This window comes from Buceros rhinoceros, unplaced genomic scaffold (genome assembly GCF_000710305.1).
Source record: "Buceros rhinoceros silvestris isolate BGI_N320 unplaced genomic scaffold, ASM71030v1 scaffold1006, whole genome shotgun sequence".
NCBI lineage: Eukaryota > Metazoa > Chordata > Aves > Bucerotiformes > Bucerotidae > Buceros > Buceros rhinoceros.
In genome coordinates, this window is record NW_010416692.1 from 11,258 (window position 1) to 32,567 (window position 21,310).

General features: G+C 37.4%; 1 protein-coding gene across 1 annotated transcript in view; it reads right to left on the minus strand.

Moving 5' to 3' along the window:
* Window positions 1-21,310, minus strand: part of PLEKHA5 (pleckstrin homology domain containing, family A member 5) — a 158,325-nt gene that overhangs the window by 7,782 nt on the left and 129,233 nt on the right. The window contains exons 11-18 of the mRNA XM_010137880.1: window positions 13,655-13,717; window positions 12,475-12,555; window positions 12,191-12,340; window positions 10,714-10,815; window positions 9,505-9,616; window positions 9,202-9,248; window positions 7,448-7,565; window positions 1,473-1,588 (exon numbers count right to left, since the gene is read on the minus strand). Of these exons, the coding sequence (XP_010136182.1) occupies window positions 1,473-1,588; window positions 7,448-7,565; window positions 9,202-9,248; window positions 9,505-9,616; window positions 10,714-10,815; window positions 12,191-12,340; window positions 12,475-12,555; window positions 13,655-13,717 (789 nt within the window). The remainder of the gene's footprint in view (window positions 1-1,472; window positions 1,589-7,447; window positions 7,566-9,201; window positions 9,249-9,504; window positions 9,617-10,713; window positions 10,816-12,190; window positions 12,341-12,474; window positions 12,556-13,654; window positions 13,718-21,310) is intronic.

Here is a 21,310-nt window from a genome sequence, read left to right on the forward strand (position 1 = left end):
TGATTTACTAAAATAAAAATAAAATAAATAAAAATAGTGGGCAAGTGAAGATCGATGTATAAGAAGAAAGTACAAGAACCAATTATTAATAAATGAACACTGAAATTCAAAATAAAAGGAATAATTTGCTTTTTTGGAATAGTGACATTATCACCACGAATGATAAACATTAAGAGCATGGGTAGATGCACTCTCAAAGCCCTCCTATCAAGTTGAAACAATTTACCAGACATTGTACGACAGGCAAACACAAGTCACTTGACTGAGACAGAAACATAATCAAAATTTAATGACCCAGGACATTTATACCAATTGATCTAATAGTGATTTCTGCCTTTTATTTCAAGAAAAACTACTGCTGGCCATCATTTAATGGCAAATGTACGCTGAAACAAACTGAAATGACCTCAAGTTGTACCAGAGGATATATAGATTAGATACTAGGAAATGTATCTTCACTGAAAGGATTGTCAAGCACTGGAACAGAGTGCCCTGGAAAGCAGTGGAGTCACCATCCCTCGTGACTTGTGTAGATGTGGCACTTAGGGACATGGTTTAGTGGTGGACTTGGCAGTATAAGGTTTGTGGTTAGTCTTGATGATAAACAACTTTTCTAACTTAAATGGTTCTATGAATTTATCACCATGTAAAAATCTCTAATTCTAAGCATTATATTATTCCTAAAATAACAATGATCACTTTACCTACCCTGTTCTTGAAATTCACTGATCTCCAGATACTTCCGTACTTTTTATTACAGAAAAAAAATTCTGCCTTATCAACTGCGTTCAGTAAATTCATTGTAACTGATTTCACTTCTGAAAAATGATATTCTTTCTCCAGTCAACATCTGGTGAGTTTCTCTCTCCTCTCCTGTTCTTCCTACAACTTCTCTTCTATTCATGGTACAACTCTGGCAAAACTTTTCCCCCCTTTTGCCTGAACTACCTGTAAACTTCTGTCTTCAACTCAGAGGCTACAGGACTCTCCAATATTAAATTCTAGGCTTATTACCCACATATTGCTTACTGTATCATTTTCTGGCTGCTTTAATTTTTTTCCCCAAATAATTTCAGGACTAAAATAAATAAAACCAGTATTTATTATACAAGTGCAGTTGAGTTGCCCCAGAAGCTAAATACAAGTCCTTCAACAGTTTTAATCCAAGGTGCTTCCTGTACTTTCAACTCAAGTGTGCACTTCAGTAGCTTAGTAGATTTATCATTACCATTTAGTTTTTGCCCGGTTTGAATGTAGTGAAATCTCCATGCAGTTTAACATACACAACCTTTGTAATTTTGTCATTCTTTCTACGGCTGCCTCCATTAACCTAGTATATTTTTATAACAGTGAATTTTATAAACAGAAAAGTAAAAATATATTTACAACTTTTGAAGTACCTACAGCAATTAAACTTAGAAATGAACATATCACTATCCATCAATGCTCAAAAAAAGGCTATTTTTAAGTACCGTTCTTAGATCTATCTTCTTATTCTTCCTCAAAGTGACATAGGATGCTATTGTCGAAGACTCTGGTGTTGGTGATTTGGTTCTGGGTGGTACAACTCCCACAGGAAAATGAGAGCCTGTGAAACAGTAAAGCAATATACTAAGTGCTATATGAAACACTGCCAAAACAGTTTATTTTTTTTCTAGAAAATACATGTTGTGAGCCTTGGAAAATATTCTTCAAAAGACAGCAAAGATCTTAATGCATAACCATCATGTCTGTTAAGTTATGCTGGCAGATGACTAGCTGCTGGCCTCAGGTTTCACTAACTGAACAGAACATGGGAAACTACAGAACATCAGGAGAAACTGCTGGACATAGAAATACAAACATAAAAATTCTGTCTGGGAGAAACAAACAAAAGTTAGATAGTGCTGTGTGGAATGGCTAGATTTCACAGATGGTTAAGGGGGAACTACGTGAAAGATGGCCAAACTTCACAGCTAATTGGATGGCCATACTAGGGACGTTTCGTGGAATGGCATTTGCGTGGCCAGCAGAGTGCCTAGGTAGCTGTATCAGTGCTTCCAGTTACAGCCAAGCTTGCCTAGGGACCAAAGATGGGAAAGACTGCAGGCCTGTGGGTGGGCTACTGGAGGGACCACAGATCTGGACCTGCTACCAGGGGGAACCGTCTGTCTGCGAGTTGTTAATGAACTTAAGACAAAACTAGATGTCAAGCAGGATACAAGGTGTGAGAGTCAGCTGCCCAAGAGACCTTAAGAGGAGGATTCAGATACTGGAGAAGCCAGAGGTACTGAGAGTTGATGGATGAAGATATCACAGGTCTGGCCAGATCTTGGAGAGGCTCATTTGTGTGTGTGCACATGTGCTTACGTCTATATGTGTTGAGATCAGCTAGCACACTTTGATCCTGGTTAGCTGGCGAGTGAGAACAGGATCATGCTGTGTGTTCATCACGAGTTGTTCCACTTTTGTGCAAGTGCTGGTCTTGTTTGTGCGGTGCCTGTACCAGTATCAGTCTCAAACCTGCTTGTGTTATCTTTGTGGTTAGCTGTGGCTGTGCTTGTGCATAGCAGGGCTATGTCCTCAGCCTTGCAGCTTGCTGTACTTGGGGACTGGGAACTGCAGCAGCCAGCCTCTGTCTGGTCAGGAGTAGAGGATATTCGGTGTCCTGATGTCCACTATGTATACTCTGGTAACCATATTACCATTGTTGCTGTAAAAAGTAGTTTCCTTGCTAATTTTGACTAAAAAATAATGTCTTCATTGATAGCCTAATTATTTCTCCTGGTTTTTCCTGAGGTTTGCCAGATTTTGAAGGATATATTGACAGTGAAGGCTCAGGTCTTTCTCTATATTGTTTGATAGGCTGACAAAACCATCCAACAAAAACTATAAAGCAACAGTTTGGGTCTCCTTTAGACAAAAAATGGATAAAACACAGCAGAAGTCCATTTTCCTTTTGTGTCACCTTTGTGTACCACTCAGGTCACAAATATTCTGCTTGCAGACAGCTGTAAGGGTTACTTTACACAGTCCCATTAAAACATTTCTCTTTGACTGTTAATGTTTGAAAAGAGAGGGAAACGGCCAACTTGGAAAATGTCTAATACAGTAATGTGCACAACAAACTAGAAAAGTATTTTAAAATTTCCTTTGAAATTTTCTGACTTTTAGAACCACTCTCAACAGGAGATCACTTTAAGCGTGACTTCTTAAAACAGCAAGAAAGAAGAATGAGATGAGCTGCTTTTGAGTTTGTTTCCTTCTCAGCTTATGAACTGTTAACATAGGAAAAAAATGTTTGTTGAAACAGCATATAATTGTAATAGCAAACACACTGTAAAAAAAAAAATACCCAAACAACTAGGTATAATTATATTTCTCCTGCTGGATAGGGATTGTTATTATAAGTTCCATCAAGCTCTTCTCCACAGGGCTGCTCTCAATCCATTCTCCCCCAGTCTGTATTGATACCGAGGATTTCCCTGACCCAGGTGCAGCACCTTGCACTTGGCCTTGTTGAACCTCATGAAGTTCACACCCACATGAAGTGGGCCCACGCTTCTCCAGCTTCATTCATTCAGGTCCCTCTGGATGGCATCCTGTCCCTCTGGCATATCAACTGCACCACTCAGCTTGGTGTCATCTGCAAACTTGCTGAAGGTGCACCTGATTCTGCTGTCTATGTCATTGATGAAGATCTTAAACATTACTGGACATAGTATGGACCCCCGAAGGACATCACTTGTCACTGATCTCCATTTGGACATCAGGCTATTGACCACTATCCTCTGGATGTGACCATGTAACCAATACCTTATCCACTGAACAGTCAACTCATCAAATCTGTATCTCTCCAATTTAGAGAGAAGGATGTTGCTGGGGACTGTGTCAATGGCTTTACAGAAGTCCAGATAGAACTGATATCCATAGCTCTTCCCCTGGGCACTGATGTAGTCACTTCATCATAGATGGCCACAAGGTTAGCTGGTCAGGCAGGACTTGCCCTTGGTGAAGCTATGCTGGTTGTCTCAAATCACCTCCCTGTGCCTTCGCATAGTGTCCTAGTTTGAGTTAGAACAGAACTCACTCTGGTTAGTGATTTTACTTTTCAGCTCAGCCTATTCTAAGTAATGGCATTTTCTGAAGTTAACAATGTATTTTTGCAGACGTGTCCGCTTCGAGAAGTGACAGAGCTTGATATTTACAGTTACCACCAGGGACTGGTGTGCAGAAAGGCTCTTGCTTACACTTGCTCCTGTGCAGACCAAGGTCACTGCTACATCCTGTGTACCACATTGCAGGTGCAGTAATTTAATGGCTGCAGCTGCGGAGAGGAGCAGACAGGACAGGTGACCCTAAACTGACCAACAAGGTGTTCCATCCTATAGACATCATATTCGGGATAAAGCTGAGGGATCACAAGGGTCAAGCTCTCCTCTTCAATGGCCAGTATCTGAGGTGGACTCTGTCTGTTCTGCCTTCAATCCCAACCTGTGCATTTCTGAATCCAGTTCTGGAATCCAGCTTCTGCATCTAGATCCCATACGCTACTGAGTCATCCGGGACTTGCCCAGTGCCTGCCCACAGCATCAGCAGTGACAATGACATGATTGCCATGGGAGGGTTGGATTCAGTATTGGTTTTGTATATATTTGTATATATTTCATTTTATTGTTATTATTTTCATTACAGCAGTTTCAGGTTTCCAACGCATAAGTCTCTCTCCCTGATTGCCTTCTCTTTGGAAAGGAAGAGGGGTTAATAGAGAGCATCTGTCATTCGTACAGTGGCTGGCCCAGCTCTAACTCTTGACAAATAGCTTTTAGGAGGATTTGTTCCATGATCTTACCATGCACAGAGGTGAGGCTGACAGGTCGATAGTTACCTGGGACCTCCTTAGTACCCTTGGTAAAAATGGGTGCAATGCTTCCCTTCTTCCAGTCACCAGGGATGTCACCTGACTGCCATGATGTCCTCCTTCCTACCCTTTTAAAAATTGGATGCAACATTTCCCACTGCCTGTGCAGTTCCTTCTTGCCCTTTAGTTTGACCAGCAGGTCTTGACTCAGCCATGCTGGTCTCTTCCCTTCCTTGTCTGATTTCTTACACCTGGGGATCGACAGCTCTTGCTCTCTATGGAAAGCATCCTCAAAGATCTGCCAGCTCTGTTCTTCTTCCTTGTCCCCAAGGGCCATTTTCTAGCAGATCCTACAGACCTCCTACAGTCCTATGAACTCCTCGAACAGCTGCAAGTTTCCTTTCCTAAAATTCAGGGTCCTGACTCTACTCTTGGCCTGACTCACATCCCTCAGGACTGTGAACTCCACCAGTGCTCACTGCAGCCCAGGCTGCCTCCAGTCCTGACATCAGCAATGAGCTCACTTGCATTGGTGATCATCAGGTCTAGTATTTCATCCCCTCTGGTAGGGCCATCTATTCCCTGGCTTAAGAAGTTATCGTCAATGTACTCCAGGAGTCTCCTGGATTACCCGCAGCTTGCTGTGACACTTTTACAGCAGATGTTGGGGTGGTTAAAGTCACACAAGCAGGACAAGAGCCTGCAACTGTAAAGCCTCTTGTAGCTGGAGTAAAAAGGCTTCAATAGGCTCCTCTGATCAGGTGGCCTGTAGTAGACCAAGCACAAGGTTCCCTTTGTTGCCTCAGTCTCTAATTATTACCCATAAGCTTTCGACCCGCTCATGGCTATTTTTCAGAGACAGATCTTCACACTCTATTCATTCCTTGATATGGAGGACAATGCCTCCACTCTTCTTTCTTCACCAGTCGCTTCTGAACAGCCTGTAACCATTGATAGCTACAATCCAGTCATGGAATTCATCCCACCAAGCTTCTGTAACAGCAACTAGGTTGTAGCTTTCTAGCAGCACAGTGGCTTCCAACTCCTCGTTTGTTGCCCATGCTGTGTGCATTGGTGTAAAGGCACTTCAGCTGGGCTGTTACCTCTTAGAGGAACTCCCCTTAACACCCTTGAGGAATTTCCCCAGTGTATCCCTGTTGGCTCCTGACTCCTCAGGAGCTCCTAGCTCACCTCCATGACTTCAACTGTGCTGCAGTGTCCCCAGGATGCCTCAGAGCAAGCTATTTTCATTATTGCTTTCCCTTACTGAGGACTGTTTTCCTACAAATGAACATAATAAAATTACTTCTGTCTTTACAGAAGGGTGCTCAAAAAGTAGTGGTTTGCTTTATATAGTCAGTGTAGGCTTTCTTAAATTGTCTTGATAATTACTTTCCCTCTTGTCATATGTTACTATAAATAATCTGGAACACCACAGGCCAATAAAACCTAGGCATGTTGTCAGAAAGGCAACTTCTTCAATTTGGTCGTTGAAGATCAGCAAATTTCAGGCTAAGCCTTGCATTTTTCACCATCAAGTTAAAGAAATTTAGTATCTCTTAAGTGAACATTATACCTCAGCAAATACGTTACTGAATCTGAATTGACTAATTGTCTGGTAAGTGCAAGCTTAACTATATCATATATCATAGGGCCATTCACACTGTTTATATCCAAACTGTATGCTAAACTCAGTCTAAAAAAACCTTCATTACCGTTATGGTAAAAATAGTATCTTTATATGATCATAGTTCTTGGTCAAATGTTGCACTGTTGCACCAGCCCGCTATGCACATGCTTACTCAGACTACCAGAACATAAGGCAGTAATCTTGCTGGCACTGGAAACATCATCTGTTATAGTTAAAAAATGGGTTAGTTACTTTCTCTGAAAGCTCTTGATACGGTTTTTGGGAGGTGCTCAAGCTGCTTTTCCTGAAGTCAACTTTAACAAACCATCCTATGTGTTTTAACAAACAGAATGGAGAAGCACTTCCTGGTAAAAGACTCTACCAAGCAATTAGTAGCTTCTATGGAAGCTAGATGAAGAGAAGAATCTAAAGCATTTAGAAATTGCAAAGACCCTTTTTGTCTGTACACTCCAAGGTCATGATCATTATTCCTATTATATCAGGGGACAGAAGGCAATTCAACAATTACAAGATTAAAAAAAAAAAAAAGACATTGTTTTCCTGCCTTATGAGAGCCTGAAAATACTGTGGTGCTGCCTTTCTGGACGTTCCAGTGACATAACATTGGGAGCTGGATTCAAAAACTGAATAATTGTTCAAGGGCAAAAACATAAAAAGGGTAATTGTTCAAGGGAATGGTGTGTGGGGAATGTGAGTGATGTGATTAGACATGGTGTCAATAAGGATTTCAGGGTTGTTGGTGAGTGTAATGTTTGATTTTTCTGCGGTGTAATTGACTGAAATCTTTTTTGTCATATAATTAAATCATTATTTTATCATGGAAGCTGTTTCACCACATTAAGAAATGGACAGGCTACAAGAATGCAAAAGATGATATAGCTTCTATAACACAGTTAAAGCTTTGTACTCCTTGTGAAAAAGGCCGAAAGATGTAAACACCCTGGCTAGGGACAAACCTTTAGCAGAAGATTCTGATTCTGAAATTTGTTCTGTTTTTTCCTCGCCATTAGACTCATCCACTTCTGCTACTGTAGTTAACTCTGGTTCGCTCTTATAAAGCCTATAATCAGGACCCTGAGGAACAACAAGTTACGAGGTAAATAAACAGGCATTTTTGTACAAGCAGTTATGTCTTAAGACTCAAACCAGTTATTTTGTGATGGCTCTATTCTCACTTTAAGACAGCGTTTCTCTGTTCAAGTGCTATCGCAGCAGTATTTCTTTGTAGTTCATTTGAGTCACAACACTTGCCACTTCCAGAAATTACAGAAAAAAGTTGTGGTAAAAATGTGGAGGTTTTCTTTTTTTTTAAATGATCTTCAGGAAACAAATCTGTGTAAGGCTTCGGAAAAAAAAAAAAAGTCATTCTGAGCCTAGAGTTTTATAAGAACTTGTGTAATTTTTAAGAACTGACTAATTTTCTGAAATTTACTCACATACAAGCATTTAAGTCTTAAGACATTTTATATATACGCAGAATACGTGACAAGAAAATGTGAAAAGCAAATGATGGAGCTATAAATAAAACTAAGTAAACAAAAGTAAAAACATAACACAATGTATGTTTGTAGCCAGATGACAAAACAAAAATTGTGACTGTGCAAAGGAAGGGGGATGCTTCAAGAACGATGTGGCAGTTTAAGCCACTTACACAGTAAGATCCATTTCTCTGATATCCTTGAACTTGGTGAATCTTCTTTTCTTCTGGCAGATGTACTGGGCCCCTGCTATAACAGAGCAAGGAGCTGCTATCACTGGGCAGAGAGGGGATTATGGGAGGATGCTCTGTAAAGTCATAGGACCGAGGGAGTGGAGGACGAGGTGGGACTACTTCCTCTTCCTAAAGATTGTAGAATAGTCACCTTATTTAGATGTGCACACCTGTTACATTTACTTATAACTTCAAAAGAAAAATATATTACCATAGCTATACCAGCTATAGATTTTGGAATTAAAGGGACAATGTCACACACACACACAAAAAAAAGGCCAATACAGTTTTATTTTCTTTTGTGATTTTTCCCCTTTTTCCCCCCTTTTTTACTGCCTAGATTGAAATAGTTCAATAGTTTCATTATTCAGCTGATCACGATTTTCAGTTAAAACCTGCACTTTGTATTGGAGTTCTACATCAATCATCCTTTTAAAAATTCAATTCATTTTCAAAGATTTTTACATCAATAAGACTTTTCTGTCAGTTCTGTAAGCCAGATGTATATTGCATGCAATTTACATATCCATGACAACGTCCCTTTAAAACTGTAACTTCTAGCCAGATTTTCAGAGGAATTGAACATTTGGGAGCTCCCACAGTTTCCGCGGTTCTTGTGGGTGCTCTGGGTATCTGAGAACCAGGCTTAATATGTAATAGACACACAAAGCAATGTATTTCTTCCCATGAAAAGTGTGGTGGGTAGAAAATAAATCCATAAATCAGTGTTTATATTTCTAGGGTAAGAGCCTAGGGAGAGGAAAAGGTGAGAAATGGAGAAGAGAAACATACCAGTAAGAGTGCAAAGACACAGAACAAATGGAAGTGTTAGAATGATGAGTGCTGATATCAGTCTCTAAAACTAATTCATAAAGCAATATTTTCACAGAAACATACTGAACACATGCTTCAGACACCTTAAAACAATAATAATAACGGTCATCTTTATCATAGGTATAATTCAATGATGCTAAAATGGTAAATATACTAAAACCATACCTCATTTTTATATTTAATAGATGAAAATGTCCTTGATCCCATGATACCTGTTTGGGGGGAGGAGAAAAGATGTAGAAAGAAAAAGAAAAATTGTTTCAAATAAACAGCTTTTAAAGTATGACCTATAACCTGTTGCTATCATACAAATACACAAAGCATCTACTTAAAATAGGTGATTGCATTCTTCTTTTCTCAGCACTTGTACCATTTTTGCAAACATACAAAGGCAGCTATGGAGCTTATCCTTTAAAAATGTCTATGATCGAATCTCACTTCCTATGAGAAAAAAAACGACCAGTTTACCTGCCTCTGAAGAGCTTCTTTGCTGTTTATGTTTACTTAAACCCTCCATGACATCTTGAATTCTCCACAGTTCCTTCTGAATCTGAGCACGCTGTATCCCTGCTGACTCGGTCTGCCAGTGAATAAATGGCATATATAGGCAACAAATCAGAATATATTGCAATTGAAAAAAACAGAAACCCTTTTTCTTTCTTTAGACTACACTGCATATACTTTCCCAATGAAGGAAAATAAAATGCAGGAATGACAAACATTCTCCATTCCCATAAAAGTGCAAAATTCAAATATTGTCAGAAAGAAGTGGTGTAAGATTAACTAATTTCATAACACGTCAGTTAATTTCACAGCAATTTGCTAGTTCAAACTCCACTTAAAAGTAGAATTGCATCTACTGTCTCCAAAGAAAACCCAGGCAAACTTTGCACAGGAGACCTACATACAACAAAAGAAGAGGAATCATCAGTTCCAATGCTAAAATAGGTGGAGATGAACATGGTATTTGCATACTAGCACAAAAACCAGGGGCCTATTTGCATTCACGGTCATGCATGCTTTGGACTGCATAACACAAATTTCTCAGCTCTTGGGCTTCCCTGTAATCTCCTTTTCATAGCTGCATAGAAAATCAGCCCCTGGAGCAAACAGCCTTTAATGCCTCCCAGCATACCACACCCATCTGCCCATGCCAAGTAATGTGTGCGTGTGTGTGTCTCACAGAAAGATCTCCTTAAACACTCAGAACTTAATACTAACTGTCCAATCCACCACAGCACAGCGAGGTAATAAGATACACATCAGAATTCTTCATATGTAAGACCTGAAGCAATGCTCAGAATATTTTTTATTATAACTTGTTTTGATAGAATGATTTTACTACGTTTTAAGATATTGAGTTAGATGGAACGGGTTGTGTGAAGATTTATTATGACTGTCACAATCAGTCTGTCATAATCAGACTGTCAATTAAGGTCTCAGAAAACTACCTCATTTTGAACCTCTGAAACAGAAAGAGAAGGCTTCCAGACACATGGAAAAACAGTGCTGTAGCTCCAAAAAAAAAAAAAAAAAAAGCTGAAGATCGTCTCAGAACTTACTAACTTTTAACTTCTTTTTGTACCTTGTATCTCCCTTGTTTACATTTGTGCAGTTTTTAAACAAAATCATAGAAAACGAAAGTGAGTTAAGTGTACTTTAAGACCTATGCCACACCTGAATTTCTCCAAGACGATCAAGTTGCTCCTGCATATGGTTCCTTGTTACAGTTACATCATACTCCAATTTATCATATTCTCTCCAAGCTCTTTCCAGTTCCTAGGAATATAACAAAAGAATTAGAGATGCAAATTCAAGTAAAAAAAAAAAGTACTTATTTTTCTTTATTCAGTGGCATTAAACTTCAGGAAGTAATGCATAAATAGTTATCGGCAATAAATAACTAAATATGCATTTTAGAGAATGCAGTATTTGAACAGCTTTTCATTTTTCTAATGATACCGAATGGAATTCAAATCAAACAGCATTTTGACTTTTCATAAACAAAAAGGATAGGCAAGGGCAAAATCTTCAGAAGCTGTCTTTAGAGTCAGCAGGCATGTGGGTTGAAAGCTTTCCTTACATCGAGGCAGAAAAAAAATGGATGCAAATTTGTCTGTTTTATCGCAGAGAATATATATGTGTGAGCACACAGCACGTGTGCGTATATGCAACATGTTACACAAGACAAATGTAAGCCGTCCAGCCCTGCCTGTAAGGTTAGCAGTGAACACCCCAGGGCTGCTCATACACCATTATTTTACACATGTGAAACTATGAACACCAAAAGCAAGAAGGTGCAAAAAGAAAATCTTCTTTGAGGTCAGCCCTACCATCTCACTTTTTAAGCTTACATCAAGCAATATACTCGATTTAGCATAAATTAAAAACTCAATGAGGGAAAGTATATCCTGAGGATTTCCTTTCTCCTGATTCCCTTTTCCTTGTCCAACCAATTCCTTTTACAACATAGTCTAACGTCCAGACTAGAACAAGTATTTCAGGGCTTACTTCGTATCGATGTCACCACAGCAAACCACTGGAATCTGACACTGAAATACCTTTCTGGATATATATGTAAATAAGCAAAAACGCCTTGTCATTTCAGTGTAGAAACCATCATGAAGTGAAAAAGGACAGCAAATAGCAATTCCCTTCCTTTCCTTTTTTTTTCTTCAAGGTTTTTAAAGCGTGTAACTTGAAAGATCATTTAAATATAATGACCTACTATTAGGAGAGAACACGGCAGTATAATCTTCTTTTCATTCTGCAGCTGCTTTTGCTTCACGTAAGTCACCTATCTGATAAAGTTTGTGCTTGCTACTATTTTGCCATTACATAAAATAGCTGATTTGCATTACTTACTACTTCTGTAATCAACTTTTCATATTATGAAGATAAAAATTACCACACCAATTTAAGACAGTATGCACTTGTTCCTGGCCCCCCGCAAAAATAAATAATTAAAGAACGACTACTTGATGAATATAGTGAAAAAAATCACTTTCTGGCTGCCTTTGACAAAAATACAAGCCAACTGAGTTTTGCTGGAGCATGATGAAAAATAACCGAAGACAACCCAATTAAGATTATGAACATGAAGGAAAACATTCAACACTTCAATGAGTTTTACTGGCAAGAACATACTACTTACTGCAGTAGCTCGCGATACTTCTCGACAAGTGCTAAGTAGTCCATTCTGCAAGTCATCTCTCTGTAAGACTACGTTTTGTATGGCTGCGGGATTGTCTGCATTCATTTCTATCTCCTGACTTGCTGATAGCAAAGCTTGCTCAAGCGTGTACTATTATAATAAAAAGAATTATTTTTAATGTTCTGCATCATTGGGCTGATTTTCATTTTATTTCAGTTATCTGTGTTCTGATAATAAGCATGTAAAATAACATCCACTTTAGGTAATAAATATAATTATCCTACTTTCTCCTTGTGAAGCTGTTGAAGCTTCTCCTCCAGTGCTTGCACAACTTTATCTTGTTCACAGAGATGGCTAAGCTTAGCCTAGAATAACAAAAAATGATTGCAATTAGGATTTAATTCTTAACATCTTCAGGAATCAAAGTCTTCAACATCTTCAGCGATCAAATCATTACATGAGTCTATATAAAATGTTATTACCACAAAATATGAATTCTAAAATTGTGAAGGCATCAGTCTTACATTTTGTTATTATAACCTGAAACAGCAGGGCTCAAAAAATATAAATTTCTGATTCTACAACTAAATCTTTACAACTTAATAATAGGTATTAAAGACTTCTTAAATTTACATAGTGTTTGCTATTATAAAGAATATTGTATATTTTCACAGGCTTTTCTATGGTTTATTTCAGGCGGTAGTTTTTAATAGTTACTAGTACTATTATCCAGGCTGTGCTCTCTTTAAACGCTGGTTGAGGTTTGGCTATGGCTAAAACAGTTCCACTCCAGCTCTGGGTTGAGCAAATAACTGTTCAGTGCACTCTAACTCATCTGAAACAGTTTACTTTTCTATTTGAACAATCTTTTTGATACAGTTCGTGCTGCTCTGATTTTTTAACTCTAACAGTGAATGCCTGCTTTCTTTTTACTCTTAAAATAATATTCCTTAAAATAATTACATCTACTCTTAGTTTCATTGTGCAAGAATGACTACACATGCATATATATGCACATACAGTACGACTATATGTGTGTATTTTTCACCTCCATTTTTACACTCAGTTCTTTAGTAACTAGCAATCCAATACTCTAAATGATAACTACCCATGCCACATTCCAGTTCTGGAGGCTTGGTCACATCTCCCGAGAAATTACATCTCTCGTACTTCTAGCTGAACTACAACTACTGAGTTTTTCCCTTCTAAAGTAATTCATTCCTTTCTGGAAGCAATTAACCTTCGAACTGATATAATACTTGAAATTTCAGCCTAAAATGTAACAATTCCTGCAAGTTAGAAGCTTATTATAAAAAGCCCCTCACTCAATTTCACAAAGCAATTTTTGTTGGTAATGACTGATATGAAGTGTATTTCAAACCAAAAAGTCAAGGGGGAAGTTATTCTCAAAATAAGGACACAAATGCCAACATTTCCAAGGAAGAAGAAATACAAGTGACTTACATCAATATCCAGCTCTTCAGTTCTATATTTGTATAGTGTACCCCTACATTCTTCTTGTGTTAACTATAAGGAAGAATAATATTGCCATAAACCAACTCAATTAGACTATGAAAATGAAACTATTGTTCAGCTTAAGAGTTTTAGTAAGAGTTTTACTCAGCTTTTGTTCAAAAGTCAAAGATACCACATCGAACAATGTATTTTCAGCCAATATACATTAATGAAGATAAGCAAATGGAAAGTCAAGCGGACTGTCAGTAGAAAGGTGCATTGACTTAACTTCTAATGCAAACTGGCTTTTAAAAGATGTACCACTAACTCAATCAAACATGGATTATGTAGGAAGATGAAACTGTCAGCGTACACCTAGCTGCTGTTACACACTGCTATGTACATTTTCTTATATTCATTCTAAACACAGGGGACGATTGTACTTGGAATTAACCATTCTAGGCCCACTAAGAACTGTATTCACAAGGAGGATATTCTGATGTGAATCTGAAATCAGAATAAAATACATGTAAAATAACTCATTACATACACACTCATGACATACACCCACTAAGTGTCATCAAATACCTTTCTGCCTACTTTTTCATATGTTTTCCCCCACTCTAAGAGTATTATCAGAAGTGACATAAATGGAAGCCCTTCTATTTTATATTTGGACCTAAGTAAACTTGTCTCTTCATGCCAGTTGGCTTGTAAGGTATCCTCAGACTACTTTCATACAGCTCCTTACATTAAGTTCTTAACTCTTTCAGTCTTTGAACTGACCAGTAACAAGATTTTAAAATATTTTAAAAGAAAAAGAGGTAGCCCCCCATTTTAGAATGCACTGTCACATACTGTAACTATCTTAATGTCCTATATAGCAAGTATTGGGGTAACACTATCAACCTGTGTATTCTATTTAATGGAAGATTTGTGCACTGAGAGGCTTCCCCTTCATTTATCTGTCATAATTAGTTCATCGTGACTTAACAGTGCAAGAAAGACTACAACAACACAAGTCTGTTAAAGGACACTTATAAATAAAAAGACCAGGGAAGGGTTAATCAGACAAGCATTCCAAACGTACAGTAAATCTTCACCACACTTAAGTGTTTCATTTCAATACATTATGTCCACATACCTCATGCAAATGCACCTGGTGACAATTTAGAAGTATGTAGAGTGTATTAAAACCACACAGTAACTTTCTTTGAAACGGATGTTTTATGAAAATGAGTGTTGGAATATGAAAAAAGCCACAGCACTTTTGCACCTCATGAATGTCACGAAAATTAAGACATCTGTTTAAAACCCTACTGTTGTAGAGTTGGGGTTTTTTAACTGTTGATTTTATCACAATGACAGAAAAATGAGGAATGGAAATATTTAAAAAAACTCATAAACATGGCCAAATGTCTTTAACTTACGGAGAAAACTAGTTATATTTCACAACAGAAAGATTTTACAAAAGAAAGATTATCCCCTATTAGAGAAATACATCTTCCCAAGATACTGCTCAGCATTTTATATAGCTTGCCTGGAAAAATGTGATGTTATTTTTTCAAGCCAGTATTTTTTACACCCTTTTTATTTTTTAAAAGAAAGCCACATTTATTATATGTCCAGTTTAAAATATCTTGCCAATTCAGCATCCTTATCCCTGCCTACTTCTTAAAAGAAATATATTTTAAGTATTCACATTTTCAAGGAACACTATACATGTGACAATTCCTCTTATTAAAATCCTATCACACTTCTAAAATTGCTGCCAACTTCTTTCTTTCGTCAGTGGTATTCATTTCCCACAACAGGTACCGCTGAAGAGCCACTTCATTTCAACATTACTGCAACGTAATACGTAGACTTAGCACAAAACCTCTAAAAATACCACGAAACACATAATCCACCTCTGACAGAACAGCAGTTTCTCTTTCCACAGCACATCTATAAATCAGCTTAAGGCAAGAAGAGCAGAATGCTATTGCATCCCACTGGAATTACGAGAGGAATTGCGGTAGACAAAGTGCAATTACACATTACAAGCAAGTTTAAACAACTTCATAACCCTGGAAAATGCACTATAAGAGCTCCAAAGACCTAGTTACCAAAACGTATTTCACCTCCTGTTCAACAAACACATTTCTCACCAAATCGTTCCTACAAATACTTTACCAGGACAGTAATTTCAGAGAAAGACTGCCACCTACTGAACCAGTGACATGGCTTGCTGCTGATTTCACTTTTCCTCGACATTTACCTACTCAAATACAAAACAGTCCATTCCTCCTGACATAGTGAAATACACTGCACAGCTCCCAAACGTTAAGGAGCAGCACCCTGAATACCTATGAACAGAACTTACCATTTTTGGAAGACAAACTGCATATGCAGTTTGGCCAAACAGGTATCTTACATGTGAAAAGGCAAAGTGACCTTAATTGAATCTCCATCTTATGTCAGAAATAATGCATACAGTCCTGCTGCACTGTCCGCATCTCCACCAAAGGCTGATGAATTCCCGATGAACCACAGAAGTGGATAAATTCACCATGATGGGCACAATATAAGATGTACTTAGAGGGAAATTTCTTCAGAAATAAATGCAGATTAGGCAAATCTCTCTCTTGAGACATGAAGGGTTAAACCTATTTAAGCAGTCAGTATTAAAAACATTTAAGTGACAGTATTATTAGCTTATAAGCTAATTTCAGATTTTGCTAACCATTTTGATTCAATAAATACATGGCAGGAAAAGTCACACGCTGAGAGCACACTAAGATCTCTGCAAATTTACTGCACTTAGGAAATTAAAACAGGACCATCTAGGACATTTTGCTAAGGCTAAATCAGAATTCCAAGAGCTTGTTTTTTTTCCTTTTCTTCCTTAAGGTACTTCTGACAATCAAGAAGCAGGGAAAAAGGGTATTTACCCCACAGTAAGCAAGTTCTCCTCTAATTTTCCATAATGCAACAGATAACATTTTGGAAATACAAGATTTTTAGCTCAGATACAATCATCTCATGTTCATAACAAAACCTGAAAAATATTTCTACTTACTAATCTCAAAATCTAACATGCACAACAGTTCAAATGTATGCAGCTGCAATAATAATCATAATCATAGAAAGGTGGTATGCCATAAACACGATTTCCCTAATCTTAGAGGAGCAAAAAATGAAGGATTATTTTAATACGTGTTTGATGTATGAAGAACAATTTTCCAAGCGAAGACCTGGATGTTAACTTGCTGCACTGATTTTCATTTTTCACCCTTTAGGGAACTCACACACTCCTCCTCGTAAGAGGAACTGAGGATAATTCTACTTCTAAAAACCAGCATATACTGCTTTAGAAAACAAAATCAACACTCCTCACCTAGTATTAGAAAGAAAGAAAAAAAAAACCAACCAACCCAAACAAGGTAGAAATAGGTCCAGGCTGTAAAAAGCCTCTATTTTTCTTGGCTTTATATAGGAAATCATTGTCCTAGCTTATATTTGTAAGAGCAGACTGATGTAAGTCAAAGCAGTTTTAGTAATTGTGAAGATGTAACAAATCACAAACAAAAATGTCTTATAAATAATACATTTGGAATAGTATATATTTTAGCTATTTTTCCTATTAAGTATTATTATTGCTTTTACCATTAATCATTGCAAACAAACAGGAAGCAAGACACCTTCATTTTTAACTAAATACAAGCTTTTCTTACTTTCCTTTGCTGAAGTCTAAACGAGTTCAGTCATAAAACTGAACTGAATGAACTGAAGCAAAGAAAGATCCTTTTCTCTACCTGCAGAAATGGTTACAGTCATCAGAAGCTAGTTCATCATCTTGACAACAAAACGGGTTTCAGTGGCTTACACAGAAGCTTCTCCCAATTGTTCACATTTCTTTAAAACTTCAGTGGGAAAGGTGAATGGTAAAACCAATTAGTTTTATTTGAATTAAAAAAAATATTTGTTGTTTAAAATTTAAATGATTTGCCAGAATTTTAAACAGGTTAGTTTTGCATTACTGAAGTTTAGAAGTCTATTTAGGCAGTGAAATTTTGAGTGTGTTTTTATCCTTTCCTGGAAGTCATTTCATGCATCATTTCATACAGGAAACTTCATCCATGAAAGCAGAAGGTCTTGCTATTCTCCAGTTTATGCAATAAATGGGTTCTGCACAAGCCTGCCAACATGTCACTAATTCTCTGACTTGAAGAGACCACATCTCTAATGACAAAAGGTTATTCAACCTTCATGACCTGTTAAATTCACTGTTTCTTTGACAAGAATGTAAAAAAAAGGTGCTAACTCAGTGTCAAATAGGAAGCAGTAGGTATGTTTACGAGATGAAGGCAGTGCTGTGTGGTGATACCATAGCTGAGAGCATAGCTTTGTCAAGGCATCGCTCTGGAATGTATTGGTATCCCTAAATAAGCAGGTAGACTAGCCCAGGCACAGCTATACCTCAAATGTGTCTACATTAACATTAGAAGCTGAGCTAGTTGACCCTGACACATCCAAAGCACCTCTGTTCATTATATGTATGTTGACTTTTTTGTCTTATGCTATTACAGAAAATTGATTTGCTTTCAAAAAAGCTTAACAGCTGGGCTTCTTTAAAAACAAAACAAAAACCAAAACCCAAACAAAACCCTCACTCAATTTCATTTAGGGCTTAAGAGCACCTTACTTCTCCCATTCCTCTCCCAAACAGTTCCTTCGGGTTCCATGTTAAAGCTCCTATTTTGCATGTAGCACAAATGGGATGATCCTGAAATCAAAGTCACTCAAACCCCAACTTTTTTTGGAGAGCTGAGATTTTTCTTGCAACTTCTCTGGATTGCAATCTATCTACAACATGGAGTTGACTTCCAAAAAAATTGAAACTTTTGAAATTAGGCTGCAGCATTTTTTAGAAACATGTCAAAACATTAATCACTAATAAATCACTGTTTTACATGGCAGAACATTCACTTTCCTTCAAACTATGCAACCCTTATATGTCTTTTTGGCTCACTAAGGCATAAATAAAAGTGCAAGGAAAGCGGACAGATACTCCCTTCCGACTGGTAGCCAGAATTGCACACCTCATCTGCTGCAAAATACTACGATCATTTAAGCAAGAACAGCATCTGCTGCAGTTGAGGCTAGAAACTTCTTAAACATTCCCTGATGTGACAGGAGCTGTTCGGTTAAGCCTCGGTTTCCCTAAGACGCTGCAGTGCCAACAGATATGTATTGGCCATGCTCATAAGTTAACGCAGGTCTCAACTCTCAGACAATATTTCCATTCACATTTCTGATTCTTCTTCCATCTTACCATTTACAACCATCACTAGATACTCTGCAAGTGCGCACGGTTAATTCTGCTGTGACTTTATGAACAGACATTGCTGTTTGGATTTACAGTCCCCAGATCAAAGTAATTTTGATCCTTCCTCTCTTCAGTGGCTAAAGCCTTGGTAGGTGCAAAGAAAAAATTGTAAATCCACTTCCTAGAACAAAACAAAATTGCCAGAAATGATCAGGTAAACACCACTCACATGCTTTTGTAGTGGTCAAAAGAAAGAAGCACCTTTAAACACTAATTGCAGAGGATCATGCTAAGACAAATGTTAGAAGCTTATTGGAAGTTTTATGAATTTACTAGACACCTGCATAAAACATCAACTAATTAAATTGTCTAGACAGAGAAGGTTATTCAAAAGTGTACATTTAATACTTAACAACAAAAATGCAGCAAAAGCCATGCTAACGATATTGCAGCATTTTATAAAGCATGGATGACTTGTGGTTTTCCAAAGCAAATAAGAGAAACACCAATGTTATGAATAAATTTGAGGAACAACCAAAACTGTCACTAAGGAAAATTTTCGCAGATGATAAAGCAATTTCATTCACTATCCAAGACCTTACTTGCTGGTACAGTTGTGGTCTTAGCGCCGAGTTCTCAATCATAGTGTGAACCATGGTGATTAAAGGTTCATTCTCTTTCATCTATTTCAAATCAGGAGGAGCATACAGCAAACATCAGTTTACAGCATGGCTAGATTTGAAAGACGACACTGTAAAATATAGCCTCTACTTTAATTTTTTCTAATAATGCAGTAGATTACATTTTATCCCATGCTTTTTATATATTGCATCATTCAGTAATATCAACATCTGAAAAGCTTAATATCAAACAAACGTATCAAACCCACATAAATGCTCAAAACCCATTTAATATTTATTCACCACCACTCTCCCTTTTTAAAAAAAAGGCTTAAAATAGGCCCAGCTTTGCAACGATATTGAAATAAGTATTATCAGATTATGCAATAGGAACACTCAAACCTTTATCAGAAAACCTGTTAAATTACAGATTTATTAATTCAATGTATGTTAAAAACATATAATCATTCTCAGCGTCTGAATATTGAAGCAAGGTTTAGACTTATGTTCATGCATCACAAAATGCCTTTATGTACGGCACTGATTTATATACTTAGGAATCTTGAATCATTACTCAGTGCATTTATCCACCCCCATATGCAGGTGTGAAACTATTTTGGAACTGATCAGACATTTTCTGTTATGATTAGTATTTATTGATACGTGCGCAAATGTCACAGGCAGATGCTTGGATTATTACCGTAAAAATTGCGTACATTTATGATTTCAGAAAAGTAAGCAACATAAAATAGTACAGGATATGTGGTTTTAAAAAGGTGACTCTCCTAACAGTAGGGGAGAATTATGAAAAGAGTTTTCCTCTCCAAAAGAAACTGAGAAGTCACTTAACGCACAATCCCCCTCCTGTTTTTGTGGACTCTTTAGGAAACTTTAGCAAGGAAGGGTGTGTACGTCTATGAGCTTTCACTCTGTCTTTATGTATATATATGCACTCACCATGAATTTGCATGGCACGGTATTGTTACCCAGATTGAAATGCAACAGAAGGCCTGAGTTTTTGATGCCTTTTGGAATTTCTTGCCCCTAATTACTTAGGAAACCCCCCCCCCTAACTTGTATATTTGAAGTAGTATGGGTTTTTCTCCTTCTTGTTATAGATAGGGGACCTTTTTGTCATTGATGTTATTGCTTATACATAGTATAGTCTGACCAGCTAAGTTAGTCACCTAATGAAGAGTGTCTTATCTTAGGAAGGCAAGCTTCTAATGCTCTGTTTGTTCAAGGCAGGAAAAAACAAAACAAACAAGCAAGGCCTCCCATTTGCTCCATCATTAAGTCTAAACAGAAGACTAGAACTGACACAAGAAGTTGTTCTCCCTTTACACTAAAATTTTGTTGAGAGTGGGTGCACCAGATGATACCAAAAGGTATCTCGATAGTAAGATCAACAGTAAGGTCCAAAGCCAAGCAATCAAAGTACAGCCAACTGAAATATTTGTAAAGGAAAAATTGCTCTGAGGCTGAAATATTTTATTAGGTTAATAATATTTTATATTGGTTTGGATGCATTTTTATTAATGTTTTATTAAGGTTTTCAACAGCTTCAGGGTCTTTGGCTAATTCTTTTTTACAATATTTCAACATTTTCCTTTCTGACTGGTAACAGACAATGCTGGAATTATTTTCTGTGAACTATTCAAAGATTGTTTTCATATAGATTAGAAAAGAAGCAAAGTGGATTTGCTCAAAAGATGTTCTGAAGAAATGTTTTGT